Source organism: Ramularia collo-cygni (genome assembly GCF_900074925.1).
Source record: "Ramularia collo-cygni strain URUG2 genome assembly, contig: RCC_scaffold05, whole genome shotgun sequence".
In the NCBI taxonomy this organism is placed as follows: Eukaryota; Fungi; Ascomycota; class Dothideomycetes; order Mycosphaerellales; family Mycosphaerellaceae; genus Ramularia; species Ramularia collo-cygni.
The window spans coordinates 719,253-732,718 of record NW_019716259.1 but is presented as its reverse complement, the minus strand read 5'-3'; the positions used below and the strand labels follow the sequence as shown (position 1 = coordinate 732,718).

The following is a 13,466-nucleotide window of genomic DNA, read 5'->3' as shown; positions in this document are numbered from 1 at the left end:
AAACTCTAAAGATCGCGATTCACTACTGACGGGATGAGGCACAAGGGTTCACGAGCGGGACAGATAGAAAAATTCGGGGCAGCACCTCAGATGGGAAAGCCGTTTAGAGAACCACTAGATGAGCTATTGCAGTCAACGTCTCCAATGTACGATCTGTGTTGAACCTACTTCTTATCTCTATCCTGCCGCTGCTTCTCGCACGTTGTGACGCTCGAAATCCCGTCGTTCGCGGCCAAATCCCAGTCGTAGTCCCAGACAACACCGCACGTGTTGGTTGACTCAACAATCGATCCAAGCAAAAGCACGCCCGCATCCCACGACAGCTCCCCGCCGCTGCTTGCTGAACACCGCCTAGCATTGCCATTACAGTGAAATCGAGGCCATGGATCTTGTAAACCAGTAAGTCTGACATGACTCAATCTTCCACCATGAATGGCAGCGTACCTGGAAGACGGTGGAGTCGTTCTCTGCCACACATGACTGACACGCTCGGTAGCCTTAACGATAGACTTTTGTTTGCCGTGCCAAAGAAGGGCCGCCTCCACCAAGCCTGTTTGGATCTTCTTTCCGGCTCGGACATTCAGTTCCACAGACACAATCGTCTTGATATCGCTCTGGTGAAGAACCTTCCTTTGGCACTAATCTTCCTCCCCGCCGCGGACATTCCAACTTTCGTTGGGGAAGGTCGAGTTGATTTGGGAATTACTGGTCGAGACCAGGTTGCTGAGCACGAAGCCGCCGTACCACCTACGGAAACCACTGGAGTTGAACAGATTCTGGATCTCGAGTTCGGAAAGTGCAAGCTGCAAGTCCAGGTGCCTGAGAATGGCGACATTCAGACCCCCGAACAGCTTGTTGGCAAGAATATCGTGACGAGCTTCACCCACTTGTCAGAGCACTACTTCCGTGACCTGGAATCGAAGGCAAATGGAACCCTGAACGGCGTGGACAGCGCATTGCAGACCAAGATCAAGTTTGTTGGCGGTAGTGTCGAAGCAGCTTGCGCTCTTGGTGTGGCGGACGGTATTGTCGACCTCGTTGGTATGTCGAAACGCTCCTTCCCATCCTAGTATTGCTCGTGTTGACATATCTTTAATAGAATCTGGGGAGACCATGCGAGCAGCGGGCCTCAAAGCCATTGCCACAGTTGTGGAATCCTCCGCAATTCTGATTCGATCCAAGCATCCGTCTGACCCCAAGCTGGTCAACAAGATCTGCAACCGAATTCGGGGTGTCATCACTGCTCAGCGATATGTCCTTTGCACTTACAACGTTGCACGCGACAAGCTTGAGCATGTGAGAAAGATCACTCCAGGGAAACGGGCGCCAACCGTGAACTCCCTGGAAGAAAGTGGCTGGGTTGCTGTGTCGGTGATGGTGGAGCGCAAGAACATTGCGAATGTCATGGACTCGCTGACTGAGGAAGGTGCAACTGACATTCTGGTTACCAAGTTGGAGAACACCAGAACTAGCTGAAGGACAGAGTTAGATATTTGCTTGCTCCGAGAGTCGAATTATCCCGTTGTCGCCGATTCTCCGGCTTCGACTTGCTGGTTGACATAGATCCCATGTGGAACTGCAACGACAATAGAAATATGTGTTCTTTTCTACTCCCACACGACGCACAGCGCGATGCCATTGAAACCTACACGTATGGAAAGCCCCGAGTGTCTGCAACTTGAGACTAGGGAATGATGGGCTCGAACGTAGAAAGGAGACTGTACGCGAAGCAATGCGCGTGATTGAAAGCAAGGGAGGTTTTATTCGATCCACGCTTGACTTGAGATACACGTCGTTCCGATCATCCCGCCCATTAAAGACGCTAACATCAAGTAGAACAGAACATCAAAAGCCCGAAACCAAAATGCAGACGAACAGAAGTGCCACGCTGATTGAGCGGGCATGCGGGTGCAGCAGACGCATCACATGAAATCGTCCCTGTGCGAGGTTAGCGGTGCATTTGTAGGCATTTTCCGGAGATGACTTACTCATCGAGGCCATCATCGTATGCAGCGGTGTCAGCCATCGAGCCCACGTTACGGTTGGCGTTGAGGCTGGTCTTGTTCTTCGCGGCCTTGGTCTTCTTGCCGCCCTTCTCGGCGGCCTTTTCCTCCTTCAGCTTCTCATTGCTCAGAGCCGTCAGTCCGCTTGCGACCTTCTTGATCTGCTCGCTGCTCATCTCCTTCATGATCTGCTTCGCGAATTCGCCCATGAACAGCGCGTATTGAGGCTTCTTGGCGTTGTTATTGAGCAGGGGTACCAGAGTTTCACGGAGTTTGTTAAATGCCAGTGCGGTGTTCGGGTTGAAAAGCTTCATGCTGGAGAGGTCGATGGTGTCGCTCGGGTCCGCGCCCTCCTGCACGGTGATGGCCTTTGGAGCGCCACGGCTCGCTGGGACACCACCAACCCCCCCGAAGAGATCCTCTGCATTCTTGAGGTCGGCCTCCTTCTCAGCAGCTAATGCGCGTGCGCGTCGATCGCTTTCATCCTCAGAATCGTCGCTGTCAGCATCCAGGTCCAAGGCCTTCTGCCTCAGCCGCTCCTCCCGCTTTTCCTCGAGTCGCTGYGACTTAGACTTGTGGTTGGCTTTAGCAAGGGCGTCGGCCTTTGCTTTGGCTTCTGCCGCCTTCTTCTCCTTCTCGCGCTCGACCTCGCTGTCCTCGGCGGCGTCCCATGAGTCAAGGACATCGCCATTATCTTCTTCATCGTCGAACTTGCCGCGGCGCAAGATCACTGCCGGTGCGGAGGGAGAGGTAGGCGGAGTGCTATCGGATTCTTCGTCGTCCCACGCGGAGGGAGCCATGATTGCGGTGTTGTGAGAACGTGCTCAAATTCTTCTTGAGATTGTGATTGTCAGGCCGAACTTGGGGGTGTCGTTTGCGCGCAAATTTCTTTGTGCCTTTAACAGTGCAATGTGCGTTGAGTGGGAAGAATGACGCGTGCAGGTTGCGAAGGTGAAAAGTCGAGCAGAAGTTGTGGTTGTGGTAATGAAATGAAATGAAATGGCACATAAGGCAGGTATAGTGGGGTGATCTCAGGAATCGATTCTGTGGACGACCGTCATCGTGCATCTCCTATACTGATCGCTTGAAGTTACAACCAAAGAGTACCTACCTACCTAACAATATGTACCGCATGAATGAAGATGTATGCTTGATTCGGGGTATATATCAAATCCTTGCACCTGTTGCAATAGTACTTCAAGCGCAACAAAATTGCCCAGAGCCCAGACCTCAAGGACTCTGCCTCGCTTGCAAGATTTGCACGTGAAGAAACCATGCCACTTCGCCTCGATTTCGAAAAAGCGTATATCCAATTGCGAATCGACATTTGCTCTAATACTTTACAGACGGCTATTATGCCACCATTCGACTCCCGCTCACTATCAAAGGCCATGCTTCGACTGGGGGCTCCTTCCCATAGTCCTGTACCACTTTTTCACCTTATCTGAAACCACCAATCATACCAGTAGGCTGCGGCATAATGCCATTCGAATAGGGTGCTGGAGACTGAGCACTCTGCATTGGGCCCTGAGTCAACATCAACCGTGACTGGCCAAGGATTGGACCGGTGTCCTCGGGCTTCCTGTCCGCCGCCTCACGAGCCTTACGCTCGTCATTGTCGTGCTTCAGCTCTGAGATGGTGGCAGCTTGTTGTGACATGTAGTTGATCATGAAGGGCATGGTAAAGTCGTTCAGACCGTGGCGCCATGAAATTTCCATGACCGTGTGGAGTGGGATGAGGTCGTAGCAGGCGTAGAGCATGCCGACGTAGCATTCCTTGCTACCAATGTCGACGAACTGTAGAGAGATTAGCGAAAGGCTATTAAATGAGATGAGGGGATGCTCACATAGCGAAGAAGCTCCTCGACGACCTCGGTCTTGCCCGAGATGGCCGAAGTCTCGATGGCGTCTTTGTAGAGCTTGTCCTGCTTGGAGAGCTGGATGGACTTGTCCCAACGCTTGTTCTTGCGGTAGATGTTCGCCGCGATCTGGCGGAAGAATACGAGGTCATGCTTCTCTAGTCGCTGGGCGAGGGCTACAGCCTCATAGTTGTCGAAGTTCTCCACGCTATCACGAAGCTGCTGGTAGTCTTCCTCCTCAATCAAAAGGTCGTTGATTGCATCGTTGACTGCCCGCTTGTTCTGAGGCTGGACATTGAGCAAGAACGGCTTGATGAGGGGAATATTGTCTGACTTCTCAAACATGCGCACGACACGATTGACATCGATGCGTGGCGTCAGTGCCTGGAGCAGATCGGTGATGAGTGATGGCTGCTCCTGGAGGTAGAAGTTCAGAGCTCGGTAGTAGATCTCCAAGTTGGCCACCTTGACGATAGTCTCCTTGAAGGTATGATGTTCGAACGCGTCGGAGGCACGTTCCATCATGGCGAGAGAGGCGTTATCGAACTCGTCGTAGTGAGTGTAGAGGAAGACAAGCTCGGGCCAGAGGTGAGCGATCTCGCATGCTTTGATCATCTTGGGGATGTTGATTCTCCCCCAGAAGATGCGGAGATGCTCCATGACCCGCTCTGGGTGATACTTGCTGAGGGCGATACCCAACTCAGTGAACATGCCTAAATGGAAAATTAGCAAATGGTCGAGATCATAGAGTCAAATGCTGTCTCCTGTTGCACATGTTGCTTACCCATATGAGCACGCTCAAGCCCTAGACCAGCCTCAAGGAGCGAAATAAGCTCATCAAAGTATCCATTGCRCTCGTACTGCTTGACTAGGTCTGTGAGCTCCTCAGCGTGAACGATCAGGTTGAGACCACAGATCTGTGCAAGGCGGAACTCCTTCTTCTCCACGCATGCCTCGTTGACCTGCTTCCAGACCTTGACGTTGTTGGCCTTGCGGGCACATTCAACGGCAGCCTGGTAATCACCCAAGTGTACGAGAGTGGTAGCAAGCTTGGCCCAGTTGGAGATGGAGGTGAAGAAGATCTTGGCCGCCTCATGGTAGCCTTCAGCGTAAGCCTTGTCACCGGACTCCTCAATGTTCGCGACGTTTGATGAGCGCAGGTACTCCTCAAGCTCGGGCAGCTGATTTGTTCGTGCAAAGCAGAAGGCGAGAGCAGTGTCGATGGGTGGTTCGCGGAGAGTCTTGCGTGCCATCCGGAGGTACTTGATGAGGTCCTCATCCTTGCMGGCGTGTGTTGCAGTCTCGATGACCTCGAGATGGTTGGAGGGATCCTGAGCGCGGATGTAAGACTCAACAGAGTCCGTCACACGGAGACCGTCGAGTTGCGCCTTGGCGACCTTGCTCCAAACTTCGGGAAGATCAACCTCTTCAGCGAATTCGGCGGCTCTGTCAATGGAGACAACGTGATCGACGAGCACATCGGCAGCCCTGGAGTGATTCTTGGCCTTCTTGTGCATGAGGAAAGCCTCCTCGTACATGCCAACCTCGATACATTGATCAGCGATGCTATCGGGATCATACTGATCAAGCTGCTGGATGTAGTTTGCAACACGGCCACGATCAGACTTTGYCGCAGTAAGCATCAGCAGGTTCTGCAGGTTAGCATTGTCTGAGAACACAGTAGGTTCCAGGATGATCTTCTCAAGCAACTCGATCAGCTCGACAGGCATGTCTGCATCGATAAAGGCCTTGACCGCGATGCTGACTTGGTCAGGATCGGTCGAGTTCGGCACTGCGGTGGCGATGACTTGGTCAACCAAAGAGCGGCGGTGAATGTTGTTCTCGGACAAGACGTATGACCAAATCTCTGGATCCGCTCGCTCCAACAGGTACCGACCTTGGGCGCGGAACATGCTGTTCTCATTGGTAATAGCAATGAGCTCGAGGTCATTCTGGCCCTTGGAGTACGCAATGAATGCAAGGTTAGGGTCTCGCTTCTCGCAATACTTTCCAACGGTGAGTGTGTCGTAGAGATCGTTCTGTGAGAGGAAAGCTTCGGGGTTGTTGTTTGAATCAATGTAGATCTTCGCCAGCGCGTTGTAGACGGCCACCTGCTGATTACCAGCGGCCAAGGTCTTCTCGAGGAACGGGAGCAGCAGCTTCAGACGGTTGCGCGACTCGACTTCGGCCACGAGCTCATCAATAGGGATCGAGGATGACTCAACAGAGCTCAACATGTTCTTGATGACGGTCTCATCACAGTCAACGTCCAGGAGTGCGCCGATGACGCCGGGAGTGCGTGCAGGGTTGACGCGCTGGACGTAGACCTCGATCGACTTGAAATGCTGGTTCTTGTACAGGTACATGACCAGATCGTGAACAAAGTTGAAGCGATCGCACACGATGATAAGAGGGAGTTGCTCGTGGAGGTTGGCTTCCTTGAGGAAGTTCTTCACCTTCTCTGGGTCGTAATGGTCTGAAGAAATCAGCGAATGTTCTCAAGAGATGTCGAATGCCCATCGGCAGGGGAAGGGAGATACTTACCGCTCTCACGGCAGATGCGCTCAACCTCTTGGAGCTGACCCATTGTGGTCGCAGCCTCGATGTACTTGAAGGTGACCTCGTTGTCCTGTGTGATGTTGACAATGCCACCGAGGTAGAAGTAGAGGCCTTCAGCGGTGCGGTACTTCTCGAGCAGCGCAATGATCGATGAAGGACCAAATAGATCCGAGTATTTTTTGCTAATGTTGATGACAACTTGTAGATTCTGGCGAATGTTGACTTTGAGCATCTCATCCAAGCACTCCAAAGCCAATTCGACAGTCAAGCGGCCAAAGTAGTTGCTGAGAAACTCCTCACTGATCTTGTCCGTTTGAACGATGCAGCGTTTGATGGAGGCAGGGTCCTCGTAGTGCTCTAGAGCCCTTGTCAGTAGACCGGCGTTCTCACACAGGCCTGCAATCTTTGCTTTGTCGTAGTAAGAAAACATCTCGTTGCCCAAGATTGCATCTGCGACCTGAGGCGCATTGAGAAGATTCATCTCGAGTAGGCGTGTCTGCAAGTGTCCTTGCTCGGGCTGATTTGCTGACAACGCATCGAGGAGGAACGATGTCGCTTGTTGCACCATTCCTTGGGCCTGGAAGACGTCGAGGACGCGATCAATGTCGAGCAGCGACGGATCCTCGCGAGCAATACTCGTGGCGAATTCTGCAGCTTTGTCTGGGTTGACCCGCGTAACATTCTGGACGAGGGCATTGAAGTCTGGCGAGTAGCCAACAGACCGAGAGTACGGCAAGATCTGCTCAAAATTACCAGACTCGGCCATTGCAGCAATGACTTTCTGCGATGCGCCAGCTTCTTGATAGATCTGTTGCGCTAGCGCAACATCGTGAATGCGCACGAGGTCTCCGAGCTGCTCGGAACAACCAAGTTTGCCCTCCTTCATCCACTTCTCGAGCAAGTGCTTGCGGTTCTGAGAGAGCACAGGTCGAGCGAGCTCRAGTGTCTCATGCTGGTTCAACTTGCTCTTGTCCAAGAGCATGCCAAAGTACTGCAAGATGAACGAAAGCTGACCCTGTTGCGCAGGCAAGTTCTTGAACTTCTCAATCGTCTGTGGTGTGCGGAGGAACCCGGCAGGAGAATTTGCGGCTGTCTTCGCGGCCTGCTGGTAGTCTCCTGCGTTGAGAAGCTGATCGAATCGCTGCTGGTATAGCTGATCGGCACCAGGTAATCCCGCTCGAGACGCCAGCTTGTACGCAAGCTCGGCATTCTCGGGGTTTTGCAGAAGGTATGGAATGATCGTGCTCTCGTCCACGCTAACGGCCAGGACTTGGCCCTTCCTGTTTACTCCCACAATTCCTGCGCCTTCGTCATCGCCTGCGGTCGTGAAAATCGTTTCGCTCGAGATGCGGTTCATGAATATGGTCGTGCCAGTTTCGAGATCGTACAGGTGGATGAAGCCGTATTTAGTCACCAAGTAGATGACTTTGTACTTGGATGAAACCTGCATGGCCACGGGGAAGTCGCTGACCGCCTCTGCAGGAAAGTAAATGTCGACAGCCTTCTTTTGGAACACTGGATTTGACGCTTGATGGTCGACCTCGACAATGTGTAGCTTGGCACCAGTCGCTGAGCGGTTCGCAAACGTGAAGAGCTTGGTATCCGAAGATGCGTCCTCCATGCGGAAAGATCCAAACGCAGCAGCGTGTCCTTCGATGGCCTGGCTGATTCCTCGCTCCTTTGAGTACAACTGCATGCTGCCGACGACCCGGCCCTGCTGCTGAGAGATGCCTACCACGACCATCCACGACTCGTCGTCCGCGACGCGGTAGTTGATTATCTGACACCCCGACAAGTTCTGGTTGCGATCGAACATCTTCTGCGGCGTGACTTGTGATGGGTCGAAGATATTCCAGTGGTATATGGAGGTCGGTGTAACCAGGCCCAGTGAAGTCTCGCTGATCCACTTCCAGAAGAGGACCTCCTCTGTCATGGTTGTGCTCTTGATCTTGCTCTTTTGCGCCAAATCGAATATCTGCAATGTCATACCACCCGCCTTGAGCGCAATGATCTCCTTGCTCCAGTGCATGATCGCACTGTCAGCCTTGATCGGCCGCTTCATGACGCTGTTGCCATTCTTGAGGTTGATGATGAGCACCTCAGGCTGGGAGCCCTCGATGACTTGCCGTACGCAGACGAAGTGGTCGGATTCGAGCGTGCATGAGTTGAAGCCTATTGAGGTCGGCTAGGAGGATTAGGCAGTCAGCAGCCAAACGTGTGCGCGGGATCGAATAGCAGCAATACTCACGACGATTCCGACAGATGTGAGGTTCAAAGTCTCAGTGAACTTGATGGGTAGCGGTGCCATGTTGAAGTCTGCTCAAAGAGCTCTAACCATCCAATGTTTCCAATCGCGGAGCCTGACCTGCGCGTGCGCGTGCGCGCGGTGATTCGGGATAGATTCTTGGATCTAGCTTCGTGCGATCCAGATTCTGCTCTCGAATTGGAATGAGCGGATGAGAGACACGAGGGTTGTGGTGAGTGTGGTCGAGCTTGAAAGGGGTGTTGTCGTTTGTGCAGCTGGAGACAACAGTTGGTAGAACCGGCGCTTTACAAAGCTGGGCGCGCTCCTGCCTGCCTTTCGTCATCAAAAGCTGGAGAGAACTCCAACTTCAACCCCAACAATTCACCTCTCAACTCAAGACATGCTTATGTAGACTTCAACGCCAGTCTCAGCGATCATCACAAGCTGAATGAAATGACATGCACTCTCAGGTCTTCACAAGCTGTTCGCAGTAGCCGCATGAGCACACAGAGTCACAGACTGAACATGAAGACGCGCTGTAAACGTGCGTCTGGCGTCGCCCACAAATTGATGATCATCCCAGCTTCAATAATGGCWTCTACAGCTCCAGCAAGCTCATTTCGGACATTTCGCCATACAGTCATCCATCTTGTGGTAGCGACCTGGCGAAGCTGCTTATYCTTCGTACTCGCAGCATCTCCGAGGGCGAGTTGTTAGTACTTTCATGACCATCACCTATGCCAAGACTGCGTCTGCAGCGTTTCCCTACAACAGAGGTTGCTGCGCCTCTCAAATGAATCCAACGGACCAGACAAGAAACAATGTGTTTGTTCAGGAAAATGGTCGGCCCGCAAAGCGGAATCCTCCCTGCGAAATGGACGCTGTATCAGATGAAGCTGCCGCAACCTTAGAGCAACATCGGGAGCGACCAGTAAAGCTCAGCGCGGCCCCCTGTATCGGAGCGCTCTCCCAATTGCTCATGGCGGAGAGTGCTTCGAATCAAAGATGAGGCGGTAGCAAGACCTCTCCTTGGCCGTTGGTGGTCGTGATCGCGGTCGCGGCCGCGCACGTGGAAGCGAGACCACCTCTCGGCATCCGAACAGGCGAAGAACAAACGCCTCTTTGTGCCTCCAAATGGTTCTGAAAGACTGGAACGACCTCGGGAGTCTTCTAGGCTCACAGGGGATAGCTAGCTCAAGCGATATTGATATCGGATAAGTAAGGTATTCTCGTCACCCTCGACATGTTCTTTGTTCGTTCTTCTTCTTCTCAACATCCTAAGATTTACGACGCTCTGTTCCTCGTAGTACTCACGGCCAYCTTGCCTCTTGCCAGCGCAATGAGCACCCTGGCCGAATTTGATGCATCAACCTAATGTCAATCAAGCTCGCGATGCGGCACCGCGCTCCTCATCATGTTACTATGGAATGAGTACGTACCAAGAATATCAGCCACTACAGAACGTAAAGGCCACATGCGATCCAGCAAGATGTGCCACCATATGCCAGAAGAATACCGAATGCAAGAGTAACTCTGTTGGCTTGAGCCAGTGCCGACTGTAAGTACAGCGAATGGCAAAAGGCATCCCACGCAGACATTGAAAGACAATTCCGATGACGAGGCCTCTGCGCATCTGTGACCTGCTAGTATTTCAACTACTTCAACTACCTACTTCAACTACTGTTACTACTTCTCAAGCTACAGTTATGAGCGTCATAGGAAAGTAAAGGCAGTGCAGAGGCCAGGGCCCTGGGGTAGGTACAACGGAGTAGGCGACGATGTACCCCCATTTCGGACGGCTGAAGCTGCAAGTGTACTTTGCCTGATGCTTGCTTGTATTCCGCCACGTCACTCAACTCGACTCCTTCTGAGCGGCTCGCTCGCAATCAAGGAGCATATTGTGATCAAAGATGATGCTGATGTGAGCAAAAATCTAAAAGCATGAACCAAGTACCCTTAAGAAGAAAATAAATAAACATAACGATAAAATACCTTACCTTAAGAAGAACGTTCTACTCTTTAAGATAACTAGTATTATAGGACGACCTAGTAGCTTAACTAAGTACGGCCGGTCCCGTAACTTCCTACGTCTCGACCTCCTACCTAGCGACCTCTTAGTTACCTTACTACGTCAACAATCTCATCGCTTCACCGTCCCCCAACACCTCATATCACCTCGAATATCCCAGATCATTCCGACGAGTCCGCAAAAATGGCCAACGAGGTATGCTTGAATCTTCACTTTCCGGTGCTTGGCCGCACGTGGTGTCTCAACCAATACTCCCAACACCTCTTCACCGCGCTTTAGTGCAGATTGCTGACTTCCGAGTGCTACAGCGCGAGAGGTATGACCGCCAGCGGCATCAAATGCTGCCATTCGCAGCGCAAATACTGACCATGAAGCAGCAAGACTTTCCTCGCACGACTGTGTGAGCAGGCTGAGCGCTACGATGGTACGTCATCACGATAAGGCGATGCTGTGGACAATGGCTAACGTGATCTCCAGAGATGGTCAGCTACATGAAGGTATGGAGTTCGCAGCGGGGAGCAGATTGAAGCAATTCACAACTGACACGCGAAATAGGAAGTCGCAAAGGTACGAACACCCTGATAAGCGCACACGACGGCGCATGTTCCCGAATTTGCCGCATTGAAATCCTACTACAATCGCCGAAAGCGCCGCCAAACTAATACTGCACAGATTGGCGGCGAACTTACCGTTGACGAGCGCAACCTTCTCTCCGTGGCCTACAAGAACGTGGTTGGAACGCGCCGTGCTTCGTGGCGCATCATTTCCAGCATCGAGCAGAAGGAGGAGGCCAAGGGATCGGACAAGCACGTCGACATCATCCGCGACTACCGCCAGAAGATCGAGACTGAGCTGGAGAAGGTCTGCCAAGACGTTCTGGATGTCCTCGATGAGAGCCTCATTCCCAAGGCGGAGACTGGGGAGAGCAAGGTTTTCTACCATAAGATGTATGTTGTTGCTAGGAGCAGTAGATGGTTCATTGAAGCTGACAGCGTTACAGGAAGGGTGACTACCACCGTTACCTGGCCGAGTTCGCGTCTGGTGAGAAGCGTAAGACCGCTGCGACCGCTGCCCACGAGGCGTACAAGGTGAGGTTCATCCAGACCGCTTTTGGTGACAGCGGCTGACCGATCGTGAAGAACGCTACAGACGTTGCCCAGACCGAGCTGACCCCAACCCACCCTATCCGTCTCGGTCTCGCCTTGAACTTCTCCGTCTTCTACTACGAGATCCTAAACTCACCCGACCGTGCATGCCACCTTGCCAAGCAAGCCTTTGACGATGCCATCGCCGAGCTCGACAGCCTTTCGGAGGAGTCCTACCGCGACAGCACGCTCATCATGCAGCTCCTGCGCGACAACCTGACCCTCTGGACCTCTTCAGACGGCGGCGAGTCGGAGGCTGCTGCTGGCGAGACCAAGGCGGAGGAGAAGGCACCTGAGGCTACCGAGGCGCCTGCGGCCGCTGCCTCGGAGGAGCCAAAGGCTGCTGCCTAGATGCAGTGCTGAATTTCATCAAGTCATGAGCGTGGGCTTTCCGGAGTTGGATCGAGTGTGGAAGCGTGTTGTCGTTGTTTCCACTCACTCTCAAAGAATGAGAGATGACAGCGGATGAAGCAATTCGGACGGAGACGGAAGTTTTGCACCCACCTACGAAAACATCCTTCGATCACAGCAAAAGCGGGACCCGACGTCCTTCCTTGTGGCCCTGAACCCGAGGGGAAGTTCGGAAAAATGCAACTTGAACTTTCCTATCGGCCACGCCCCTATGCGTATTGTTTATTAGCGGCTTTGGCGGCACCTCGATCGACACCCCCTCTGCGTGCGTGGTTTGTTTGTGGTTTTACTCTGAAGTTCAGAGTGGAGCGAGGAGTCGAGCTGTTCTTTCGTCTACCCATACCCCCTGCCCATTACCTGCGACACTTATGGAGCAAACGACGGTCTCTACCTACTGAAGCTAGCACCATTGCGGCGATTTCAGAAACAAAAAAAAACGTTCAACAGTAATCTGGGAGTTTCGTGTCTTGTGAGGTGTACATCTATTGCTCGTGTTCCACCTGACCTTCGCCATTGCTCCACCAGCTTGTGCCCGTCTTTACAGCATGGTCACCCAGTTACTTTATGCGAGCGCGAAACCATTTGATTCGGCCTTCATTTCACCTCGACTTCCATCAAAGTTGTATCCTCAAATTCGCTTCCATGTCGTTCTACCCCTGCCGTGATGCCTTTGTCGACATTCTCGAGTGCCCTTTCACGTAATAAATCCCTCATCCGGTTTCGCTGCCAAAACAAGAATCCGAAGACATCAACACCTTTCATGGCGCATGGTGGTTCAACGGGAGTATGTACGGCTGGGGAGGTGATCTCTCATTGCATACGTAGTTTCGTAGGTTCAAAGATTCATTCGATTAGCGTAGCATCTTCAATCTCTTCGAATCTCGCCTGCACACTGCTCTGCTCCCGCCGATGCCTAATTGACGACCCATGCCATTTCCCCCACTCATACCGTTCTACTCCCAACTTCTTCGCCAATGTGCAAACCCCGAAAAACAAGACTACATCCAAAGAAGCGCCCAGCAAGATCCCCAGACCAAGTCTACTCGCATAGGTGCCCAACTCCACCATTCCACCCTGACTTGCAATCCTGGATAGTGGGCCCCCAAAAGGTGCGTAGAGTCTCACTCCTGGTGACCCAAATCTGGAAAGCGAAGGGCCCGGGAAAACATATGCAACAGAACGCAACATCAAGCTCTCAAAAGGCATAAATGCCAC

The 13,466-nt window shown here is 52.5% G+C and overlaps 4 protein-coding genes; 2 read left to right on the top strand and 2 right to left on the bottom strand.

Annotated features, from left to right (window-relative positions):
- Positions 1 to 382: 382 nt before the first annotated feature.
- Positions 383 to 1,476, top strand: RCC_04017 (probable ATP phosphoribosyltransferase; the record flags this gene model as incomplete). XM_023769299.1 has 3 exons in its annotated part: positions 383 to 399; positions 497 to 1,041; positions 1,100 to 1,476. 3 exons carry the CDS (start codon positions 383 to 385, stop codon positions 1,474 to 1,476), a joined length of 939 nt encoding a protein of 312 aa, XP_023625067.1.
- Positions 1,477 to 1,922: 446 nt separating this feature from the next.
- Positions 1,923 to 2,803, bottom strand: RCC_04016 (related to HCR1 Component of translation initiation factor eIF3; the record flags this gene model as incomplete). XM_023769298.1 has 2 exons in its annotated part: positions 1,923 to 1,938; positions 1,989 to 2,803. The coding sequence occupies 2 exons, from the start codon at positions 2,801 to 2,803 to the stop codon at positions 1,923 to 1,925; spliced, it is 831 nt and encodes a 276-aa protein (XP_023625066.1).
- A 640-nt stretch (positions 2,804 to 3,443) lies between these two features.
- On the bottom strand, positions 3,444 to 8,729 carry RCC_04015 (probable clathrin heavy chain; the record flags this gene model as incomplete). XM_023769297.1 has 5 exons in its annotated part: positions 3,444 to 3,800; positions 3,851 to 4,575; positions 4,647 to 6,338; positions 6,407 to 8,606; positions 8,670 to 8,729. The coding sequence occupies 5 exons, from the start codon at positions 8,727 to 8,729 to the stop codon at positions 3,444 to 3,446; spliced, it is 5,034 nt and encodes a 1,677-aa protein (XP_023625065.1).
- A 2,149-nt stretch (positions 8,730 to 10,878) lies between these two features.
- RCC_04014 (14-3-3 protein epsilon) lies at positions 10,879 to 12,191 on the top strand (the record flags this gene model as incomplete). XM_023769296.1 has 8 exons in its annotated part: positions 10,879 to 10,890; positions 11,004 to 11,011; positions 11,073 to 11,119; positions 11,173 to 11,192; positions 11,251 to 11,262; positions 11,368 to 11,642; positions 11,696 to 11,783; positions 11,835 to 12,191. 8 exons carry the CDS (start codon positions 10,879 to 10,881, stop codon positions 12,189 to 12,191), a joined length of 819 nt encoding a protein of 272 aa, XP_023625064.1.
- Positions 12,192 to 13,466: the final 1,275 nt, after the last annotated feature.